General features: G+C 43.2%; 1 protein-coding gene and 1 long non-coding RNA gene across 13 annotated transcripts in view; both read right to left on the bottom strand.

The window, feature by feature from the left end:
• LOC115348222 overlaps positions 1-6,144 on the bottom strand; it is a 28,122-nt gene extending 21,978 nt beyond the window's left edge. Inside the window, exons 1-2 of the long non-coding RNA XR_003925769.2 lie at positions 3,537-6,144; positions 2,664-2,825 (exon numbers count right to left, since the gene is read on the bottom strand). This is a non-coding gene — a long non-coding RNA (uncharacterized LOC115348222). The remainder of the gene's footprint in view (positions 1-2,663; positions 2,826-3,536) is intronic.
• Positions 6,145-8,548: 2,404 nt separating this feature from the next.
• PCNX1 (pecanex 1) overlaps positions 8,549-24,354 on the bottom strand; it is a 93,260-nt gene continuing 77,454 nt past the window's right edge. For all 12 annotated transcript variants that reach the window (XM_030030560.2, XM_030030531.2, XM_030030569.2 and 9 more), the window contains 6 exons: positions 22,725-22,955; positions 22,063-22,337; positions 20,088-20,329; positions 18,586-19,022; positions 17,016-17,156; positions 8,549-13,551 (listed from right to left, as the gene is read on the bottom strand). In XM_030030560.2, the coding sequence (XP_029886420.1) occupies positions 13,411-13,551; positions 17,016-17,156; positions 18,586-19,022; positions 20,088-20,329; positions 22,063-22,337; positions 22,725-22,955 (1,467 nt within the window). In that variant the 3' untranslated portion in view covers positions 8,549-13,410. The remainder of the gene's footprint in view (positions 13,552-17,015; positions 17,157-18,585; positions 19,023-20,087; positions 20,330-22,062; positions 22,338-22,724; positions 22,956-24,354) is intronic.

The following is a 24,354-nucleotide window of genomic DNA, read 5'->3' as shown; positions in this document are numbered from 1 at the left end:
GGATAAAACCGTTTTCACCTACGAGAAGGTATGAAAAGGGAGGTGGAAAGAATTAAAATGATCTGAAAGTCACCATAGCAGCAGAGTTTTGACTGCAATCCAGGCCCCGGTGCCTTGCTGCTCAGTTTTAACCTCTGCACAGACACCTTCTCCCACGGCATTCTTGGCCCCTGCTACAGCAGCTGCCAGCTGAGTCAGAATTCATATTTTAAGCAGTTCTCGCTCAAGCAATTATGTATTTTACATGACTGTTTTGTAATTATGTGCACAACAGAGGCATAGCTCCCTTCACTGCCACCCTTCGCATCCTCCTAGGTGTCATTCAAAACCGGTAAGGAAAACATTTAGAGAAGAGTTAGGAAAGGTAAGCATCTGCATGTTTATGAATGAGAGAGCGAGCCGGTAAAGCCACGCTTGTCCCCAGGCATTGTTTATAAATCATTTGCAGGATGAAAATGAAAATGCAGTTGCAGCCACAGATGTGAGCAAATCCCTGAGCTGGGCTCAGGCAGGAACGCTGAGCTACTGCTACAATTTTCTCCGAGCTTCCAGCTCATGCGACCCACGCGCTTTCTGCCTAAACCTTTGTGCGATGCCTGCTTTGCTGCAGACATTCCAGGACACGGCTCTGTGAGGCAGCCTTAATTTCAGAAACTAGTGTGTGTGTGTATATATATATATATGTACACACACACACGGTACATATATGTGTGTGTATACACACACATAGAATAATGTGTCCTGGGATCTCTCTAGCAAACCAGGGACTGCCCCTGCACTACCCTGAAAGGCCCAGATACAAGCCACGAGGCTGAATCATTGCTCACCGTGCCCGAATGCCTTCTGCAGCCGGGTGAACGAAGGGTCTCAGCCTGAACATACTGCCCAATTTATGCTTTGCACGGTGCCTGTAAACTCCCCCTCCTCTTCCTCCGTCCCCCCACCCCTGACCACGAAAAGACCTCGGGCAGCGACATGCCAGAGCTAGAAGCAGCTTCCCAGGGTGCAGACAGCGACCGATGCACATCGGGCACGTAGCTGGCACTTGGGCATCTTTGAGTGGCATTTGGGCATCTTTAAGGAACAGCACTCCATCGTGGGTGGGCGGCCGGGCTGTGAGCAGCCCACGCACCTGGGGGAGGGCAGGGGGTGCTGGGGGCGAGGGCGGGGGGGGTGGGCGGCATTTTCACCTTCCTTCAAGGCGCTCTTTATATAGCTGGTTACATAAAGCTGTGCAATTTGGCTCCTGTTGGGAGAGAAATGCGGGCGTAGGAGTACTGGTACACCAAACCCGACTGTAAAAGTCATCTGTGCAGTTTGGGGTTTTTTTCCTATCATTCACCACTAATCTCTAGAACAGTCGCTGCTAAATATTTAATAAAACAGAGCATAACTTAGCAGTAAGTCATGGCACGCCTCTAAACCCTGAGCTGGCAGCCGGAGGATGGCCCCCGTACAGTTTTCCAGCCGTGCCGGTGCCAAGGCCTCCCGGGGACAGCGATGGGCATTCTCCCCCTTCCCGCAGGGGGGGACTGGGACAGCGAGGGGTGACGGGGAGCTCAGAGGGGGCCCGTCCGCTCCCTCCCCAGAGGAGCTGCAGTGGCCGGGGGCGAGAGAGGCGAGGGGGTGCTCCCCTCCCTCCGTCCCCCCGCTGCTGACGGCTCCTTGGCCACCGGGAAGGGTGAGCACGCGTTTCTGAACTTGGCACGGGAGTGGAAAAAGTACCGCTTCCCCCAGACTTGACATTTATTCGCGTTCACGTGGTGCGTTTCGTGGCCGAGACGAAGCCCGGCTCTGCCGTGCCGCCGCGCAGCACCGCCCGCACCGCTGCCGTCTCCTTCAGGGAACGCATTTTCCATAATGAAAGCCAATTGTGTTGAAAATAGTTAGGGAGCCGTGCAGCGTAACATCACGTACAGATGAACTTGTAATTGCAGCCAGCGCCGCGCTCCAAGCCAATTACTCATTACACAGGTCACTTCCATTCATTATTATCCACGGGGGGGGGGGGGGGGTGCAGCACAGGCGAGGGAGGGGAGCGGCTGGTTGCTCACAGCAATTCCTCGACACACGTGCAGGGCTCCGAAGGCCTCCAACCTCTGCTGCAACAGCCGAGCCGGAGTGGCAGCGAGGCCCCAGCAGAGACGGGGTCGGTCCCACTTGGTTGGTTAACATCAACCTTAGTTGTTTATCAGCTTCGCAGCAGGTAACGCTGTTTCTGCTGTCTGGCGCTCCCAACTTCTCACACCCAACAGGTACCTCGCCTTCCAGCATATGAAGGGGGCTTGTAAGAAAGACAGGGACATTTTACCGGGGCCTGTAGTGACAGGAGAAGGGGTAATGGTTTTAAACTGAAAGAGGATGGCTTTAGATTGGACATAAGGAAGACATTTTTTATGACGAGGGTGGCAAGACAGTGGAACAGGTTGCCCAGAGAAGCTGTGAATGCCCCATCCCTGGAAGCGTTCAAGGCCAGGCTAGAAGGGGCTTTGAGCAGTCTGGTCTAGTGGAAGGTGTCCCTGCCCATGGCAGAGGGGTTGGAACTAGATGATCTTTAAGGTCCCTTCCAACCCAAATCATCCTGTGATGCTACCCCAGGCAGGTACACCCATCCAGCATGCTTGTTGTCCAGGCACAAACTCCCAGGGGCCGGTAATCCTTACCTGGGCTGGAGGATTTGCAGAGGGGATGAAAGAGCTCCCCGTGCGCAGGGTGCCCACTTGACTCAGAGATCCCAAGCAATAGCACTTCCCTATGATGTTAGGGCTGTCTCTTCTCACAGGTGCTGGCTTCCTTGGTCCTAATGTGCTCTGCGTCACGCCAAACTGAAAAAAAAAAAAAAAAAAAAAAAGAGGCGGAGAAGGCAAAGCAGCTCTCAGACCTCAGCCGTGGCTCCTTGTGAGCTGGCAGCAGGAAAACGGGCTGGCAGGCACAGCGCTGGGGTCTGCTGGTGGGCAGCGCAAGCGGAGGGGTCAGCGGGGGAGGTGGACGCAGCACGTGCAGCGGCAGGGTGGGACAGGGGAAGGCTCAGTGCAGGCGCTGCTGGTGAACGCGTCGGTGCTGCTGCCCTCACGGTGGTTTGGGTCACCCTCTCTCTGCCTGGGCGGCCCTACGGCAGCGACGGGCTGGTGCCGTTTGCCCTGGAAGCGATCGGTGCCACTGAGATGCGTTGGCGGAGCTGGGGGGAGCGCGGCCGCAGCTCCCGGAGCACATTCTGGATGGCAGGGAACAGCCCTGGCCGGCCAGGGGACCCTTACCCGGGTACTGCCCCGACAGCAACAAACTAACCCACCTTGAATTACAAGGCATTTTTCAAATACCTTTTTTTTTTTTTTTTTTTTTTTTTTTTTAAGTCAGGTAAGGCACCCATAAAGCAGATCATCCAGGCCACAGCCAGGAGCCATTTTCAGGGATCATTCTCACAGATTCGGTGAAAAAAGACAAGACCGCTGCTGGAAGCTACAGCCCAGAGGTTTCCAAGCCTTAGGCAAAGGTGAGCGCAGAGCATTAAAACCAGGGTGCAGCAAACAGGTTACCTTGCTATTCACAGAAAAGATCCTGAGAAGGCAAGAAACACGAGCTGCTGAGCTCTGCCGTGGCCGGGCAATCGGTTACCACCAGCCCCACTGGGCTAACTTCTTTGCAGCTCCAGGGGAGGAAACAGCCCCAGTCTCGCTGTAGACGTATACAATACACGTTGACGGAACAAAATGCTCCATTAATAGCAAACAACAGGAATGACAAGAAGAGGGGAGGCTGTAGTTTGTAATTGCTCCTAATATATCAGAGCGCTGCTTCTTCCAGAAAGAGCTGCCGTCTTGTAACCCACAGAGGGATGAGCTGCTACCAATTTGGCTTTCCACACATCTGAATGACGGGGCTTGTGATTGCACCAGCAAGGAGAGACGTTGCAAACAGCGTTGGCTTCCTCTCTCAGCGGGTGTCAGGGAACACCAAGGGCCGATTGCTCAAAGTGCTGGTAAGTATGAAGTGCGCAAGAGAGAAAAAGTTAATGTACCGCTGCAGTTACACTGCAGGGGAGGGGGAGCCGGTGTCCTCCAAACCTCAGATGTTCCCACAGTGAAAAAGGAGGAGGGCTGGAACGGTTCCTCTTGCTGGAGAACATCGCTACAGCCTCTCCGTCCCCAGCAGCCACTGCCGGGACATGTAAAACACACTCCACTGGCAAAGGAGGAAATTGTTTTCTACAAGGACAGCACTGACTTACCCGCGACAATCTCCCGCCTGCGTCTTCTGGCACCCGCACCACATGGAGCAGGTAGGCTTGCAGGAGAGATTCACCAGGGCACAGGCAGTTTTTTCCACAGCAGGAGTGAAAAAGAGTTATTGAACTGTGTGCAGGTTCAAGGTACGCCTCTCCGAGCCATCCTATGAGACCTGCTACACCAGTGGAAGGGATGCAGGGTCTGGACAAGCAGCAAGGGCCACTCAGATCCTCATGAGCCTACGTTTCGAGCAACTGCAGTATGCGTGTGTGTCTGGGTTGCAGGAGTTAGCCATGCATTTCCAAGAACTGCATGTGGAAACAGCAGCCATTTCATTCCCAGCATCGCAGAGGAGCAGGGACGCTGTGGTCTTAAACCAAGGTTTAACCTGCAATTTTGCATGAAAATGATAATGCACCACAATACGTACATAACGTTGCAGTGAAGAAGATGGCCTATTATGACCTTTTTAGTAGTTTCCAAGACTGATGTTTGCTAAATCAGAATTGTATTCAAAATTAAGTTGCACTTTTGATGAATTTGCCTCTGGTTCACTTAAATACAGAGGAATTACTGGAAAAAGGCTGAGAAATTACACTGGAGCTGCCCGCTTGATCTCCTCCAGCTTCCAGAAAGATGAAGGCAGTCTTTCTCTTTCCTCACTTATCCTTTGCCCAATATATATGTCTTCCTTTTTCTTGCTGTTTGTTCCTCTCTTCTTACTTCCCTAGCCATGGCATCACTGACAGTCAAAAAAAATTATCGATTGGGTAGGTGTCTTCCTTTCTTTTTGCCATCTGAAAGGACATTATAAAACAATGCTAAAAACCCCCAAATCAAACGATCAAACTCATTCATCCCTACCCTGGTCCACGGAAGGAAGGACACAGACCTGAGCAAAGCCAGCCAGCAGCAGAGCTGATGGGGTCGTAGGGCTCCTAGAAAACCGCCCCGAGCTCACGCCAGGGCTGCGGCAGTGGTCGGGCACGTGCTGCTATCGCTCTCGGCCTGCCTGATCAGCGCGAGTCTGGAGCCAGCCCCGGCCACCTCGGTACGTGAGCGTCTCAGGGATGCAGGGTGCGGGACGGAGGGCAGCGACGCACCGTGCCCCAACCGGCGGGCAAGGCTGCCCGCGCTGCCGTGGGGAATATGGGCTGCTCTGCTCCCACCGCAGGTGGAGACTTTCTCAGCAGTTTTCATTGATGGGTGCGGGAGGCTCATCAATATTACTACGTGGTGGCCCAGCAAGGTCCCAGGCACCTTATTTCAGACTGCGCGATCCCTAAACGAAGCGCTGGGCCTCGGCCCTCCGCTCGTTCCTGCCCTGCTCCTTGGCACGTTCCGATTGCAGGGCCGCTGGGGTTGGGGTTGCATTCCCACCTAGAGGTAGGAAGGAAAGGCTTATATTTTTAAGGCAGGATCGGTTCCCTGACAACGTACGGAAGAGGCGGCAGCCCCAGCACAAGGGCCCGAACTGGCAGGGGCTTTCTGCCACGGGGGGTCTGGCCGGAGCCCCCCCAGCCCTGCAGGGAAGGACTGCAGCGCCCTCTCCACGCAGGATTAACGGGGCGGCTCAGCACTGACCTGCTGCTTAGCTTAGCTTAGCAGAAACATCTGGGTGCTCCGGCAGGGAGTGGAGATGAAGACGGCATCGCCGAAAAAAAGAAAAAAAACCAAACCCCAAAGGCTCGCTAGAACAGATGAGCAAGCAGAAAGCCAGGTGGGGCTTTAAAAACGAGCTCTCTGCAATCACAGGCATTGTGTTTCGCCGCGTCCTCTCCGGCAGAGGTTCGGAAGGGCCGGGGCTGGTGGGCCTCCTCCGAAAGGCGGCCCCGAGCCCCCCGCTTGTCCGCCTCCTCCCGTCAAGACCACCCTGCGCCCCCGGTTAAAAGCACACGGCGGCCGGGCCGGCAGCGGGGCTTTGCCCGGCCGTTAGCGGAGCCCCAGCCCCCTCTGACCGCCGGGGCCGGCGGACAGCCCCGCTCCCCCGGCGGGCTCCTGCCGCCCCCTGCCGGCGGCGGGTGACCCCGGGCCTCTCACCGGCAGCCGGGCAGGGCGGCGGGCCGAGCTGCCGCGGGGCGGCCCCGGGGAAAGCGGCGGCAGCGGCAGGAGCAGGGGCCCTGGGCCGCCGGGATCGCGCCCCGGCCCCGCTTGGCGCAGCTCGGGCTGGAGTTCGGCCTCCGGCCGCCTTGGAAAAGGCACCAGCGAGAGGGGAGGGAGGCGGGGGCCCCGCCACGGACCTGCCCCCCAGCGCCTGGGAGCCCCTTCCTCTCTTTAACACGCTAGGACTGAAGATGGAACTTGGGGTTTTTGGTTTTGTTTTCTTCTCCTAAGTAGCCTCTTCGAGCTTCACAATCCTACCGCGTGGGGCATACTTATTTACTCGGTGTAATAAAACCTAAAAGCTAGCACCAACCGAGAGCTGCTGCTTTGCAACTTTACCCTTTCCAGAGTTGTTTCTGACACAGCTAATCTCTTCATGCTTTTTGGTAGACTGAAGGCGGCCCAAAAGCACCTGACTTCTCAGTTACAAAGGTATAAAGGCAGAAAAGGGAGCTGAAAAGGAACCAAAATGCTCAGCCAAAACCTCCGTCCACCCAAATTTTTCCCTTGTTTACAGTCACAGCATAACTTGGTGCTCCTTCTGTTTACATAGCAAAGCCCAGAAGGCTGAACCGCCAGAAAAAAGTTAAAACACACCTCTTGCACATGCAGTTTAACTGTGTGAGCTCAGTTCTTGAGTAAGTTCAAGTTTCCACCAAAAGCACTCTGGTACCCTGCATCACCAGCACTATATAGGGTTAGCACTGCACTAGGACATGGTGGTTTGCACCAGTATCTAGGGGGAAAAAACCCAAATCACTTTGATAAGTCAGTGCAAAATCCATTTAAGCTGATCCAACCAAAAATGAAAACTCTCTTCAGAGATGCTCAAAAGTAAGCATGGCAATGTTCTGCTGAAACCCAAGTATCACCTTTCTACACAAGAATTATTTTTCAGAGGAAAGCTGATTAAAAACATAATACAGGATCACCTTTGGCATTACAAGGAAGCCACAGGATAGGCATTACGCTCACACAGACTAGGTATATGTTTTTAAAGCAAACATCATGTTCCCAGTTCCCAGACACAGGCTCACGCATGGGGCACACGAACTGGATTCCTCTCAGGCAAAATTAAACCAGTAAATAGAGTCCAAGCCCTAACTGGGGCTCCAGTCCCCCAGTTTTTACCAGTTGCAGTCCTTAGGCTAACACCAACAGCAAGAAGCAGTGGACTACAGCATAAATCCATCCTCTCCTTTGCCACCTCTAAATCACACAGGAAGGGGTGGTTGTGCCCCTTTTTGATATTGTCACTGTTAAAAAAATATAGCTGGAATCTCAGATGTTTGTTGTAAGCACAGCAGTTACAGACCTTCTGATCTTTTCAGTGAGACTCAGTAGCATTTATTGAAAAGGACTTGTTTTTCCCTAAGAACATGTGTTAGATTTGTACTCTCCTCTTCCATTCACAAATTAAGGCCTGAAGCAGCTGTTGGTCAGGTCACCTCATCTAGTACAGGCACACAGAAGCAAGTTCTAGGAGACAGATAACATTTTGGTTTGATTTTTTAAGAAAGGGGAACATCCAATCTTTAGTTTGAAACACCCAGAGCTGCCCAATGAATAAATCACCGTCATTTTTACATTTGAATTCACTTTAACTCAGAGGGACAAGATAATGGTGTAACTCTCTGTACTAGCTTGAAGAAATTTGAGATGGTGTAAAGACAGCAGCTGAGTATTTTTAAATTAGTACCGCTGTATCAACAAGTGCTTCATGAAAGAGTAGCGTTCATCAGGACTTTACACAGTGCTGCACTTGGCTATCAGCTCAAGGACCACAGAAAGTTAGAGATCACTGATTAAACCACACTAGGTAAAATATTGCCCTGGGAAGTATGAAGAATGGAAAATTACTGAGCATAGAGACAGTACAGTAGTGTTCTGGGCTTTGAAAAAGATTCAGAGAGAAGGGAAATCTATGATAAATACACAAAATGTTTCAACAATGACAAGAGAAAAACATTTTAACTGTGGAAGAAGGAGCACACAGCACTCATTTATGTAAAAGCATAAAAAAAGGTACGATGCTGGCAGTAACACAGGAATAGCTGAGGTTTTCCTTTCTACTACTACAGCTATGTAAGAGAAAAAAAAATTAAAATAAGAGAATCCTGCATTAAAGGGTGATTTGAGTAAACTTAAAATAGTCATTACAGGCAATCTGTGAGAATGACATCTTAAGAGAATGCAATAGTGCAATAAATGACAACAAGTGAAAAAAGGATTTTTTATTTCTCAGTGTTTCTCCACTGTCAATACTGTCCTTTTGCTGCAACATGTTGCAAAAAACTCTCTGCCTTTTCCATTTTAAACAGCTACAATATTTACAGGCTGTTTCCAGTAACACACGCAGACACATACACACTCACAGACACGCAGGTACATATATCCCTGTCCCTGGCAAGGTATCCGTTTGCTGGTAGAGGCAATATAATATTTTCATTGTCCATTAAAACCCCAAAAGCCATCCTCCTGTTTATTATCTACTCCCCTCTCCCTCCATTTCCTAGCCAGCGGCTTATTGTCAAGCTTTTGGGGGTGTCTGTGTAACAAGTTAACATACCCAGCTATTTGATCACCATCTTTCAGATTTGTGGACTAGGCGTATTGGGATTATCTATTCAAACTGTACATACCAGAAGTCATAAAAATTGCTCATACTCAGATGTCTGTGACGGAGTGATGTATGTATACTCCTGAACTCTTTTGGAGCAGCCATCTTAATCACCTTTTTGGAAATATGCATATCATGCTGGGGTGAAACAAGCCACATGCTTTACTTCCCACCAAGGTGTTATGTACCCACTTTTTTACTAAGGCACCAGTAATTACCGGTATAATTTCTGAAAGAGTCCAGCGCCACTGAATGTACTGCATTAGATTATCAAATAGCAAGCCAGACAAGAAAAGAATAGATGCCTATATAATAGGTATAAAATTCCTTAATAAAATTAAGTACATAAAACCTGTGGTGGTATAACCCCGAATTCAATATAAGTTGAATAATATTTGAATAATATTGTTAATGGTAAGAAATGCAATCTATCCTGCTCCATTTCGTGAACGGAGAGTTCTGTAATTGAGAAAGATCTTTAAAGCAGTGTCTTTGTATCTACACTCCTAGGTCATATGGTGTTGTGTGCATTATCAGAGAAATGATCTGAAGTTGAATCTAATTGTAAGGCATCTCTTCTCCCCTCTTGCCCTCACACCCTAGTTCAGACCAAGCTTTATGGCCACTCACCAAACAGCCAAGGGCATGGACCTGTGCCACGAGTCTTCATCTTTCACCTCACCAGTCACCTAGGCTTCTCATAAGAGTTCTTCAGTTCCCAAAGGGGTTGTGAACATGGGGGTAAGGAATGCCTGGTGATGAACTACACAACTGACCAGAAAATCAAGAACACCATTCAGAAATATGCCATATGGCCCAGGCAAACCTACATGGAATTACCTCAAAAAATAATCATCATCTCTCCCCCCAACTTTGAAATCATTTCACAAATGCTGAATCATGAGAGAGATCCCCAGAATTCGTCATAAGTATCGTACAGTGCAAGTGGCACAGAAGTCTAGGTGTCATCAGTGGCATCACATACATTTCAGGGTTTTGTTTGTCTGTTTTAATCAGAACACTTTAAAAGATTTCACAAGGCTGTGAAATGGGAAGAGGTTTTAAAAAAAATGAAGTAGCAGCCATTTTTACCAATGAGCATAATCTGATTAGTGGGGTTTTCAAGCATTTTTCTGTAGTTGAATATCTGTTTTAGGGAGCAGCAAGTCCTTAACGTATGTACACATAGATACCACCTTTGAAGAAATCTGAGAGAAAGAAAATCAATTGGGATCTACCTGGAAGCTAAAACAACTGGACTTAACTGGAATGTTCTTATGGCAAGAGAATATCACACAATGCAAGGGGACAGAGCTAAAGCACTCATCTATAATGAGTTTTCATGAAACCTTAAGAAAGATAAAAAAAAAAAATCTGCTCTATGCTGAGCTCAGTCTCAACTGACAGGACTAATTGGAAAATACCCCATCTTTTCCACACTCACAACAGGAGAAAGATACTATGCATCAAGACAAAGGCCAAAGAAAAGAAAACAAAAGATGAAATTATCTCCATCTGGAACAGAAGTTTCCACAGACAGATCTATCCTGTGGGGATTTAGAAGAAAACAAACACAGTTTCCATTGTGCAAATGACAAAACAAAGACAAACTTTGCACAAACCAACATAAAATCATATGTGAATCTTAAGAGTTCTGAATACAGGAAGACTTTGAAAAAAAGTTACTTTTCCAAAGCCTTATGGAAGAGTGAAATTTCAAGCAGGTGGCTTCTGTTGAGCAGATCTGGAATAGATCTGAGCACTATGTGAATGGCTTTACAACACGTGTTCGCTGAATACCTGAAAGAAGGTATTAACCTGTTAACTGGTCACATTAAAATCCATCTCCTGAAGGCAACACACCAAAAGCCTGAAGATTAAAAAAATAGAAAGATCCATCAATTCTCTTTGCCCCTTAAAAAAAGCCTTTCTTCCTCCCCATCTGCTGTTTGCTGATCTAATTCTAGGCAGTTACAAGTTCTCTAGAATTTTCATGTTAACAAGCCATTAATTCCTATCATGTCTATTACCAGCAATGGACATTGTCATTATCTTGCCCTGAAGAGAGTAGAAGAGATTGTTCAGAGCCAGCATTAACATCCTGAAAGTTGCTTCAGTCAAGTTTTTTTTAAAAAAAACCAAAACCCTACATCTTTTGTTTTTCAGTCATTTGTTTACCTCAAGGCTTCAGTACAAGAAAAAAACTTCATGCAACTAATAACAAATGGGGGCCTATTTTAAAACAAATTCCTCTTTCTAAAATGAAGCAATATTCCTAGTGATATGGGAAACTCTGTAATTACCTGAAGGGAAGGACACCGAATAAAACCTTAACTAGAACACCTTCAATTCAAAACTTAACACATTTTCTGCATTCCTGACAGCAATATTACCAGACTGCTGAAGAAGGTTCATCTACTGTACTACATTTTCAGATACGCAGGAGATGAATTCAACTACACTATAATATGCACATATGATAAACTACATGGAACAGCAAAATTATTTCAATGGTGGCAGATCCAGAACTGTGCATTTATACCAAGACTAAATGGGACTACATATGCATAAACCAAATAGTAATATGCAACTGTAAGATGCACAGTACTTCAAGTACAAGTTTGCATAGCGTATGATGTAAGCAAGGTCCCAGTATAATTTACTGGGAATGGTATCAAGAACTGACTAGCTACCAGGCACACAGACTTACCCTTTCATGACTGGATGGCATACAGTGACTTGAGTCAGAATACCAATATTTCTTAGGTAACTGTTTCTTCCTTTGTTTTTTCTCACCCCATGTAATTTCTCTTACGTTAGGTACATAATGGACAAGGTTTCTCTGATGTCAGAGAAATAATTACAATAACCTCTCTGGTATATCAGAAGTCTCTTCTGGTTACCTTACATACAAAGAAGCAGAGGTGACTGGGAAGAAGATGGCTGCTCCCAAAAGCTATGACTGTGTGCAGTTTCCCCACAGAGTCCTACATAATTACAGGTCAGAAACAGGAAACAATCACAACAGGTACATTTTTTTCTTACAGATTAAGAGAAGTGAGTCATAGGAACTGCAAGTAAAGAACAAACCAGTTTCCCTCTCACACTCCCATGATAGTTCTGAGTTACTTGTTTCCCTGAATACACACTTTTAAAAAAATACAATAAAACCTAGGATATGCAACACATGAATAATTCAACTTCACAGTTATAAATACTCAAATTACACTTACATAGAATATATAATCACAGAAAATAAAATTCAAGTCATAGAAAAGAATGAAGACTAAAGGGAAAGAAAAGGCAAGGTGGCAAAAGTGATACAAGTTTAGGGCTGTGCCTTCTATAAAAGCTCTTTAAAAGTTGAAGTCAAGTTTTTGTTGGGTTTTTCTGTTTTGTTTTTTGGGGGTTTTGTTGTTGCTGGTTTTTCTTTTTAAATTGGATGGAATCAAAAAAACCTTCAACCATCCATGAAGTAATCATGGACCTGCACCTCCCCCTACAAAACTCAACTGTCTCTGCCAGAGAAGAGCCAATGAAACAACATAGCCAGCTCTGGGTGTAAAGAAGCAAAGTAGCCATGGCTAGCGAAAGGAGGACAGATGAAAAGTAGTATATTGGGGTCCACTTTAAAGCTAGATGTGTTGTACAGATTTGAGGTACCACTGCCACCACAATAGTCTGATGTAGTACAGGGATACTCAGGTGCTTTTTTATATATTTGTTATTTTACCATTTATTGTGAAGAGGATGCAGCAAATGCACTTGTACAAAATACAGAACATAGAACCAAACCCATGGCACAGCCCTTACCATCAACATATATATGGAAAGGGAGGGGATTAATCCCAAAGGCAATTTAAATAATGGTATTTTATATACTTATATTTATATATATAAATAAATGTTCTCAGCAATCTCAGGGTTGTTTTTAGTGCATTGCTGTAAAAAAATTAGTGCAGTTCTCATTAATGTTTAGCTCATAAGGAATAAGAATCTATACATCTGTTCAGTCTCTTCTTGCCACACCTGAAACCCTTACACTGTTTCACCAAACTGAAGGTTTGTAGTCAATTTCTTTAAAATAAGGTGGATGAATTCCACTCACTCTGTGACAAGACATGGCAATTTTTGGCAAAACAATTAGAAAAATATGAGGTGCTCTGATCTTAGAACTGAAAACTTTGTTGATTTAAAGCATTACGCAATGCATAAACAAAATTTATAAACAAAAAGATATGTCTCAACAAATCTATCCTTCATGCAAATGTTTCTTCAGCAGCTAACAACTTTAAGAAATTTCTTACACTTGTTTATTTGGGGAAAGGGACTTAGACAAATGTGTTTCAAGTCCTTTCCTACAACTGGACCGAAGTTTCATGTCCCGGGAGCTGCTGCTTCTGGACCCTTCTTCTCTCTTCGGAACCGTTGGAGAAGGGCAAGTTTCAGTCTCAAAGAGATTTACACTTCAGCCCCAAGTTCAAGGACTCCAGTTTCAACAACAGCAACGTATTTATCTTCAATTTGAACCAGCAGGATGGTTTTATCTATATGGGACCGACTACTTGGATCTCTGCTGCAAGGCACCCAGCGGTGAATCACCTGGGGGGAAAAAAGTAGTATAATAAAACATAAGTTCTGTAGGGAGAGCTGCCATATCAAAGTTGTGGCTGATAATTCAAGACCCTTACAGGGCAAAAGAAGCAATAATATAAAGCACTAAACTGACTTTGTTGCTTGTTTTTCAGTGACAGCGTACTCACAGATAAGCTACTGATTTGAAGTCTTGCTGGAGATCTGCAGCTTACCTGAGAACAGCCAGCCTTTGATTTCAATTTCAGCAGGAACAAACAACTTGACCCAAATCAGAACCAAATAGTTCATGCAAAGTCACTAACAACTGAAAAAACTGTACACATATGGATTTGGGATATTTTGATGCTCTAGCTGTAATAGTCTTAAAATACCTCAGTGTTGTGCAGCACATAATGGCACAGAACTGTAGTTTTATCAGGAGCCAGGTCTAAATTGCTGTCTCCTCTAAGTCAAATCCTTTGCCCTCATTTTGTTCCCTACTCACTGTGAATTCAAGGTTGATCTTCTAAATTAAATTATTCAAAAATAATTTAAAATGAAAAAATATTACAGAAGAGGAAGGGTTTTAGAAACAGTGCCATAAACTACTGTCCCATACTCCCTTGGATCTACAGAATTCAGGTACTTTGATCTGCTGCTTCCAAGGATCCTGCCTGATATTGACCATCAGAAGGTCCCTTTTCCATACAGGCCCTTGTATGATCTTGTATGTCTCTGCTCAGCTGCCTCCATAAAAACACACCCTTAACTTCTGGGTGCCCCAAAGGAACCACAAGGATGCTCCAGTAACACAGTTTTAAGTATTGCCAGCTCCACAGAAATAGAGTTATCTCAAATTTGCCAGTTGTGGGAAAAGAACCCTAAATTCAAGACAAGGTAAGGTAAAAAGCAAATAAAATTAATTTTTACAAAATCCAGGATAGTACAGTTTTCAAGACTTCTAAAGATACAGGTAGGGGGGGAAAAAAAAGGACAGAAAACCACAAGTAACCTACATCTTCCAAGATCAAATCCAAGAGACTCCCCTTAATCCTCACTATACCTAGCTAACAGCTGCCAATTTCTCTAACAGTGGGTGAAGGAGATACAGCTTTGTCCGCTGCATGAGTTCTACACTGTATCCACAGGGACAGCATTTCAGCCAGGGAAGCATGGCATCTTCAGTTCCCCTTCATTTGATGCAACAGCACAGTATTTAAGCTGTCTATTCAAGTCTGACTTCAGAGTCTGTCCAAATAAACTTTTTATGACGCTGTATGGAATAAGGCCAGGAATAATCTATCCCCAGATACATAAAACATTTCCCAATAAAGTCCAAGTACTAACTACATCCTTGTTGTCCAACTTAAAACTGGTGCCTTTGAGACAGCCAAGGGCTCAGTTTTACCATCTCTTCTGTCATGATTGGCATTTATTTGATACCCATAAATGACAGATAACACGCAAAATGATGTCACTAGATAGTCAAGAGGTGATAATCTCTTGCAGGGGGAAAAGGGTTCTTTCACATGCCAGTGTCAGGTATCATAGAAAGATAATGCAGAGTATCCCTTAATCTCAAAAGTCCTGGAAAAAGTAGCTACTATACAAAGAAGAGTGCTAGATTTCATTTCCTTGAAGAAACCCTATAAAGTCTTCATGTATTATATATACTGTACTGTATACTCAGCAAAATAAAAAGCAAAAGTTAGGAAAAATGCTTTATGTAGTAGGAAAGTTTTAAACAACTGAGTGCTGAACTTCATACTGAGAGCACTGACATAAGGCTTTGGCTGGTAAACTGCTTGATGAGCAGCATCTCAGCAGGTAAGAATCATTTCTGCCTGTTTGCAGAAAGGACTGCAGCTGCAGGATCAGAAAGAGAAGACTGTCCTAAGAGCTAATGGCTTTACTGATACTAGTATGTTTAACCACAGGCAGCTGAAGCATGCAGTGGAAACTATGTCATCAAGTTAAATCCTCTCCTCATAATCACACATAGGATAATCTCGTGCTTTCCTCCTTTCTTCTTAGGTTAAAAGATGCTCTTCTAAAAAAACTTGCCAGTATGCTGCACCAAAAATAGATGAGAAGCATTCAGAACAGTAGCTTACTCTGACCTTCAAATCCTCTTGTTTTAATCCTTCTGTAACATCAATCACTGTACGTGTCAGCATGCTACAATTTGCAAAACATACTCACAAACTCCTGAAAAAAATTGCCTAATGATACCAGGCAACAGGTCGTGTTTCAATACAACCCTTTACATTCACCGTCTTTACGACTTTCTTGATCTGCAACAGCTAGCAACAAATTCCAAAAGTATAATGTCTAAACCCAACGTAACTATGAATGTTTACAACAACATTCTACTCCTAGGTGTTGCCTACAAGTAACCCTACTATCTTAAGAGTGGACCGTCAACTGTGATACAATTACTTGTGGAAGGAATTTATTTCCAGGGCCCTTCCTTCACATACATATAACATCAAGGAAGATTTGGCATATACTGTGTTATCAGCATATTGCCATTTCTTACCTCAAGTTTGCGCATACATCCACAGTGATGTGGATGTGGACTGTCAGACAGCAAAATCCAGCCCCTGAATCCAATTGAGGTAAGTAGTCAATCAAAGCAAATTCTTATAAACTGTCAGAACTGACATATTCCAAATGAAAAAACAGTTGTATTGATAAACCAGTGCAGACGCAATGTCAGTGACTCTTCCCTTTTACCATCTATCACTGAAAGAATACTCACTGGAGCATCTTTATAGACATAAAGGTCTAAAAAATGTATGCCTCAGTAAAAAACAAAAAGCCTCAAAGATAGAGCTGTTTTCGTTTCCTCCTAAAGAGAGCCTAAATTGGGAGATAAGTTTTCTAACTAATGCAGTGAATTTTTATAAAATGCAGATATAACGCACCTAAGGAAAAGGGAGACGGAGTTTCAAGTCATAGGCTTTTGCAAGTTTTAGTTACAGCAGATTTCCTTCTTAAAGGAAAGGAAACACCTATCACGTACCTATTATATAATAGAGACATCTAAAGACAATCTTACTTGGCTCTATTTTCATCAGAAAAATTTAAAAACAAATGCTGTTAACCATTCAATTAAGGACTCATTGGTAAATTGACCTTCTATGTTTGCTCAAGGATTGACAGTTCAAGGAAAGGAAAATGAAGGTTGGATGAATGAGTGCAATGCTTGAGAGCTCATGACAAGAGCTGGAAGAAGGCAAGGAAGGAGAGGTGGTTGACAACATCCGAGTCATCATCCTGCATCTTTTGAATACAGTTGTGGAAATATCCCTCTACTTCAAATTAAGATTCTAGACCTGCTTTTGTAGGAACAGCGACTTGGAAGACAGCTGCTGATCCAACTTACTACTACTATGTGTATCTTTGGCCTTAACATCTAGGCAGACTGCCATAGAATCAAGACACTCCCTTTTTTAAAGTTAGCTTGTCAACTTCTAAGCAAAACTTACATGGCCTTCCATGCCTTCCTGAGGACTCCAGTCTTTCCAGCTGTTTCTTCCAGCTTTTAGCCGTATCACCTCATCTGGCCACTGCAGCTCTTTCCTTTTTGACACGTTGATCCCTTCCAGTACTTGACTGGGATCCATTAACTATAAGTAGGAATTGAGTTTTGACTGTTAGTTCAGCCAAAATTTAAGAGAGACAGATAAACTGTAATCTTTTGCATACTTCCAGAGAACTGAGTTTAACGAACAGAAATCAATTTCTGACCAATTTCAATGTTGGAAACTCAAACTCCAGGCTAGGAAAAAGCCTGAACAGCACAGAATTTGGAAATTAGTCTGTGGTTTCAGACACAGCTGACAAGGTACCAGTTCACTGCTGTCTGAAGCAGCAGCTCTGGTTCCCTTTCCCACCCCTTCTTTCAGTTACACTAGCTCATGGCAGGGTCTGAGGAGCTGGCACAACACAAGCATTGGCAGCACATGGTCCAGTAGCAGGGAAGAGTTAAGTGATGATGAGCTGTTAAAACTGGCTCATCACTTCGTACAGAATATTTTAAGAAACATGGTCAAACACGGTCTTGGAGAATTTACTGTTAGGTTGAAGAACTATTCATCTACCAGCATGGTTAGTTGAGACCCACCGCATGTTTTGAAGTAAACAGGCCTTTCCACAGCGGCAGCAGGAGAAAACTCCTGCAGACTGCTTCGGGACAGAGAGAACTACATTATGTCCACTATCCAAGGGCATATGTCAACTTTACCTGTATCCTCCTCACAGAGGAATTAAGCAGTTTCATAAAAGGGCCCTTGCCTGCAAACTAAAGCTACTAAGTACAGACCTGCAAATTAGTTTAACTTTGCCCACTATGATGCAGTTTACAAAGTATTACTCTAAAATGAGGCAATATCAGCAATGAAATCATGTTTGTTATGATCTATCCTATTAAACACACTTCTTGATGTTTCCCACTAATATACTACCAAAGACATATATGTGGGGCTAATAAAAGCTGGAAGAGCAAGAATACAGATTTCTGGATTTTCACAAAATCAGTAAGGCTGCCATGATTAACTTAGTCAATGGTGTACTGCTTGCTGCTCAGTAAACTCAGACTTGTGGCAATAACCGAAGAATACATATGAAAATGAATAAATACATATGAAAGTGAAAATGAGTATTTTTACACTTACTTTTGTGGAAAATCTACTTGATTTTAAAAAAAAAAAAAAGCTAGTTGCTTTCTGCCCTGCAAATGGAGCTGTTTAGCTTTACATGTTGTAATGAATAAAGGCAAACTAAGTATGAAGAAGAACTGAGTTCAGCTGACATTCTCAAAACTGCACTACAGCAAAACATGTAAGCAATGTAAACTGGGATGTCTAAGCATGTAGGAAGGCTGACTGTCCAGAAAACCTTTTCTTCACATTAGTTCTCCAAAGGTAACTGCACAATAGCTGTACACTGAGACATTCCAGACTGTGTATTCAAAAGTAGTGATTTCAACAACATACAAGGTAACGCTAACAAAAGCATGTGGAAGCACAGGTTAACTTGTTCTTCTGGACTATTCACCTGGATTCTGTAAATAACGTCATCCTTTTTGGCTTGCATTTGATTTGCAGGGCTTGCATTACCACCTGACTGAGTTTCAGTTGCATTACTCCCTCCTTCTGTCCCTAGAAAGCCCACAAGGGCATGCTGTTTACAGGCTGGGATGCTTTGGCTGGAGCTGCTAGAAGAAGGCAGTCCATGCTGTGCGCTGACCCCAGTCTGGCCAGTAGGTTCCATTTGGTTCACCATAGATAGGCGGGACTGGATGGATGATGGGAGGTTACGAAGGGATATCTGACTGGTGGAAGAGCGCCGACAAGGCACAAAGCCTGTTGCAGATGTGCGAAGAGATGAATGACGACTGCCGTAGCAATAAGATGAATGGCTAGCTACCGAGGCACGGGCAGGGGAATGTCTAACAAGGCTTGACTGCACAGAGTGAGAGCTGTGACTGGTGCCTAAAAGTAAAAGATACAGAATCAGGAGAGTTTGATAAAAGCCTCCCACCCACATTAGATTGCAAACTCACATATATTTTAGCACTTAGATACAAAACTGATGGGTCTAACAACATCTGAAACAACTGTATTGCAGAAGATCTCTGTTGCATTTCATATAGCAGAGCATTTGAATACATTCCATTCATCTTATCTCGGAATTTTATATTCTGTTCAATTCACAATCCCTGCAAGACAAGTAAGCTTGAAAATGCTTCAGCCTTGCTCTTCCCACGTTAACAATTTGTTTCTTAATATTAACATTTAAGTTTCTCATACTTAAGACATTAAGGCAGGTAGAGATGTCTATGTTTCAAAAAACTAAATATTTTTTCTTAATATGCTTGACTGGATGTTCAAAGATTAGTCAGAAAATTTGTTAGGGCAAAAGCTGTTTTTACACAAGTTCAGAAAAATTTAATACCCTTAAAGTGAAAAACAGGAATTGCAGTTTATGAGCATTTGTGTCATTGCTTTTCCTATACTAAGTACTTGCAAATACCTCTCCACAGCTGATAGATGTAATTACATCATGTAAAAAAAAAAAAGCTCATTCAACTACACAGACACAAAGGCAGTGTTCAGAAAGCTTTTTCTCAGCTTTACTATTTATCACCTCCCTAACTACAGATCACTATGGACTCCTGGATAGGATTCAGCTGAAATACTACGGAAATAGAGAATCCATTCCACTGTATAAATAAGAAACTTAAAGACATTCACAAAAAATGACAAGTTTAGCATTTGCAGACTATACGACAGAAGCAAAAAGATCCAATCTGTAGAGACGTGTTATCAAAAGTTATTTAATCTATTTTGCCAGCACAACGATACTCCTATTGCTCAAATTTCTGTTTGCAAACTTTGCATTACATAAAACGGTACTGTAGTTTGAGATGAATCCAGCAGGTGTTAACACCACAAAATCAAGTCACTTTTGTTTGCTTTTTAACTTAGGCCTGATCCAAACAACTGAAAGGCCGTGTACTTGTATAAAATCGTTGCTTTGTTTTATTTTAATTTTACCCAGAGTGGAGGGATGAGTTGGTGGATGAGCTGCAGGAAGAGTTGTGGGATGAGCTGCAACAGGAGGGTGCTGTACTGCTCCAGGTCCCTGCCCTGTAGTGGCACTCCCTCCTCCTTGTGACATGCTGCTCTGCGACTCATTGATAGTTGCATTGTTACTTGTGCATGAAGCTCCACCTCCAGCATCTGAATCTTCAATATTTCCACCACTATTGCAGCCAGCTCCACAGCCTTTTCTTAGTCTGAAAACATAATGCAATTGACATGTTAAGTCAGGGCTTCTAATCATCAGGATTTTAAGAAATGCCTTATAATGACAAGTGAAAGGCTTTACTCAGCACAATCCACAGCATTCCCTAAAAATCTGATAAAACTCGACTTTATTTTCTCAGAATATGCTTTGCAAATATAAATACTGCTTTCTATGAGATTGCAATTTTCTTCATGACAGCTATTCAGGTAACGGTTATTTATGATAAGCCAAATGCTCATATAAAATAGCTTTCGAAAAATCAAGCCACCTCTGCAGTACAATAAAGTGATAAAATTCTAAATATAAAATGCTGGTAGAACATCCTGGTTATTTTGTAACAGTTTAGTACAGTTTATGCTCCTTCACACACCAGTCGTATTCTTATACTGCAAAATCTTCGTCTATTCAGATGAGCAGGAAAAGAATCTTTGTTGGGTTTTTTGTTCGTTTACTTTTGTTGTTGGGTGTTTTTTTTTAATGTATTGGATTTCTTGTTACCTTCAGTAATGTACACAGTTGTTTGAAGCACATATTGCAGTTATTTGAATCACAAATTCTCATGGGAATTTTGAGCATTCAGACAATAGGTTATTGAACATTTTCCAGTGTATATAACCATACAGGCTACCACAAACCACATTGTTTGCATTAATAAACTTCAGACGGACACAAAAAACACAGCACATTCCTCCTGCCTTCAATTTCTACTTTTTGTTATTTTTCTTTGTTACACTCAAGTACACTGAGCATTCCTTTCCAATTTTATTTGCCCCTGGGATCCAGAATCCCAAATCATACACAGCTTGGATCAAAATACTTTTCCATGCCATACTTTCACCTGTTTTTCTATCCATGTGTCAGACAAGCAGATGGTGACAGAAGAAAAACACCACAGACTGTAGTAAGTGTGACATATTCTGGAGTGAAACAGCACGTTCTGTTTTGATGTGCTGTAGATGTCTAAGTGTAAGTATGACCATCAGAACAGCCACAGGACTTTCAACTACAGCACCAGTTCCTGGAACTGGTAAGAACTGGGACACACATTTCTGAATGCCACCACACACAGCTGCCACTGTTGCTCTTGGAGCCACAGTCTTAAGGGGCCAGAAGTGCAGTAAAAGTTGTCATGGCTATAAAACACAGCACAGCAAGAGTTTGTACTGTGTTACCAAAGGGTCATGTGGAGGGAGGATTATATTATTATCACTCCAGTTACTTGTTCTGGGTCTGACATACAGGGTATTTATAAGCACTCATGAAATTCTGAACAACTAAAGCTTGTGTTGCTATGCATGAGCAACATTAATATTGGCACTTGCATGCTAAATATTTGCAAGACAGGAACCCTACCAAATAGTCCTGATTCTGTAAAGATGGTATTATAGACTGCAAAAGTGACAATACTGAAAAAATAATACAGAAATTGTATTGTCTCATTCTTAGACCTGACATTAGAACTGAAGTTGCAGTTCTTGCACCTAGACTTTGTCCTGTTTTTTCTGAGCACTCATTTTCATAGTTACTTATATGCCTTGAAGATTAAACCTGTACCAAAGCAGTTGCCATATGCTACAGATGCACCTGAAATGAAAGTCAAGGCTTATTTATTTTTATGTGACTGAATATTATAAATTATGCTGTGTTGGGCATGTACGAGACTAGTTAATGGAATATGAGAGTATGAACACATACTAATGAGAACTCATTTCCTCAGCTCACCTGTGCCACGTAGACACTATGAAGTTTCTGATGTTTCCTAAGCTGATAGCTCCCCCGAGAATCTCCTTAAGCTGTTCATGACTATCTGAATAGGAAGTAGTCAAAGGTGAAACGTAGATTGGGTATCCAATTGGCTGGTCACAAGAGGAGTTGATCATGTTCCTCAGAGCTTGTTTTGCATTTTGGATGCTTCCTCTTTCTGGATTACGATTACGCAGGAACACAAGCTCCTGCTGTTGTCCTGCCCACAGGCCACGCACACACTCCTTATTCACCTGCAAAAGCCAAGTAGAAAGGCTGTGTCAAAGTGAAACAATGAGAGTGTGTGATGACTGCTTTGCTATACTAAGGCCTTCACAAGCATATGTAATACTGCACTGCAGAACTGCAAGCATTCATATTCACTTCTTTAAAAGGCTGAACTTACGGACACAGGCTGCAACAGTGAGAATAAAGCAAATCTAAGAATGGGATGAGAAATAAGATATTTTAAGTCAGGAACTGATTTTCTGATTAAATACTTCCACTGTATGAGAAGCAGCAGCCCTAGCAATGACAGATCAATAACAACAGTAATTATTTGAGTTGAGGCAGCAGTTTGGTATGGTTATTAAAATATACCACAACATACTGTCACATTGCAGAACGTGCACAAAGCTTACCTTAATGACCCTGAAACTGAGATACCGCTTATTTAGCATAATGATTTTATATTCATTGGTGCCATCATCCATCACATGACGCAGAGCAAGGAGGGAGGGAGAATTGGAAAGAACTGCACTCCGCCAAGCAGGGTCCCCTTCATGTGCTATAACTAGATTTTCTTCATGGGTTGTTATGGCTTCATAAAGGACAGAAGGATCATCATATTCATCTGGAGAAGTGAAGTGATCCTGTTTCCAAGAACACATGTTAAGCAACATATGATCAACATTTTAGATGTAACTACAGACAAAAAAAATCAAACATTTCACACCTCTAACTCTTGAAAGGCTCAGTACATTACACGAAGTTAGACATCAAAATATCAAATACCTACTAAAGAACACTGTTAAAGATGATCTCTCTTCCAACAGATTAGTTCTGTTTGCTTGTGTTTGCTTCTAACTTAAAACCAAAATGATTGGAAGGACCTGCCTATTACTGATTCAAGTAAATTTCTAGTTGAATTTTATACTAGATTTATATTTATTTATATTGTCTACAGAAGCATTTTAGTTTTAGCTTCTTAGCTTATTCACAAGTTTCCAACTGTAAAACACACTTAAAGTAAACCACTGATTATTCACGAGACTGTATTATAGGAAAACAGCAATACGAAGAAAACCAATAAGGTTTATCTATATTTTCTATTAAAAAGTTCACATAAATACTTGATGACAGACTATTTCAGCATCAGATACTATCACACAACATAATTCACTGCCAGTCAAATAGAAACACAAAATTTGCAAGTTCAAGTCAGTATTAGGTCACGTTATTTTCTGGTTAAAAAAGGACAGTGGTTAATAGCTAAATTTCCAACACCGGCTGAAGACTTGATATGCTATTGCACTGCAAGTGAATAAAATTACCCTTTAGAGATTAATACAATAATGTTCAGAAAAAATGTTTTTCATTATTAGAGATATTTGTATTTTTCATCACTTTTCATTCTCTGACTTAATTCAAGCCCTTTCTGCACAGTAACCCAAATATACTGAGAGCACTTCAGAATTGTTGAAGCGGTACTTCTGCTGGTTTCAACAATGATTTTTGTAATTATTCTACTTCGCTAGATGTACTCCTAACATATGCATTCTGCTAAACCAAGGGACTTTGTGATACATGAAGGAGTTAATTCAATCACTGCTAGCTTTGGGGGACTTCTACACTCTAAGGAAGGCAAAAAAAGAAGCTATTATTTAAAAAGTGCAACTAAGAATTGCCCACTTACTATGATTTTGAAGCAATCTCATCTAGAGTACCAACACTTCCCCCCCCTCACAGAATGTTTATCACTCAGTACATGCTTTCTTGTACTTGCTGAGCTTAGATAAGACACACACACTGGACAGAATTTGAGGTTGTTCATCTTCACCCTCACTTCATTATAAAGACCAACCCCAACTTCATCTTAGTGAAAGGCAACCTTCTTGTTCTCACCTGAAACCTTACTGACAGGATCAATGAGTAACGCCAAAGTGTTATTACAACACTTCAAAGAAAAAAGAACAAGAAAACCAACTCCCATTGGAGGAGAAGGCTGTACAGCTTCGAGTGGCATGATAACCTTTTAAGCCAATCACATGT

This window comes from Aquila chrysaetos, chromosome 2, assembly GCF_900496995.4.
Source record: "Aquila chrysaetos chrysaetos chromosome 2, bAquChr1.4, whole genome shotgun sequence".
NCBI lineage: Eukaryota > Metazoa > Chordata > Aves > Accipitriformes > Accipitridae > Aquila > Aquila chrysaetos.
The sequence above is the reverse complement of the archived record's forward strand: the minus strand, read 5'-3'. Positions and strand labels throughout refer to the sequence as shown.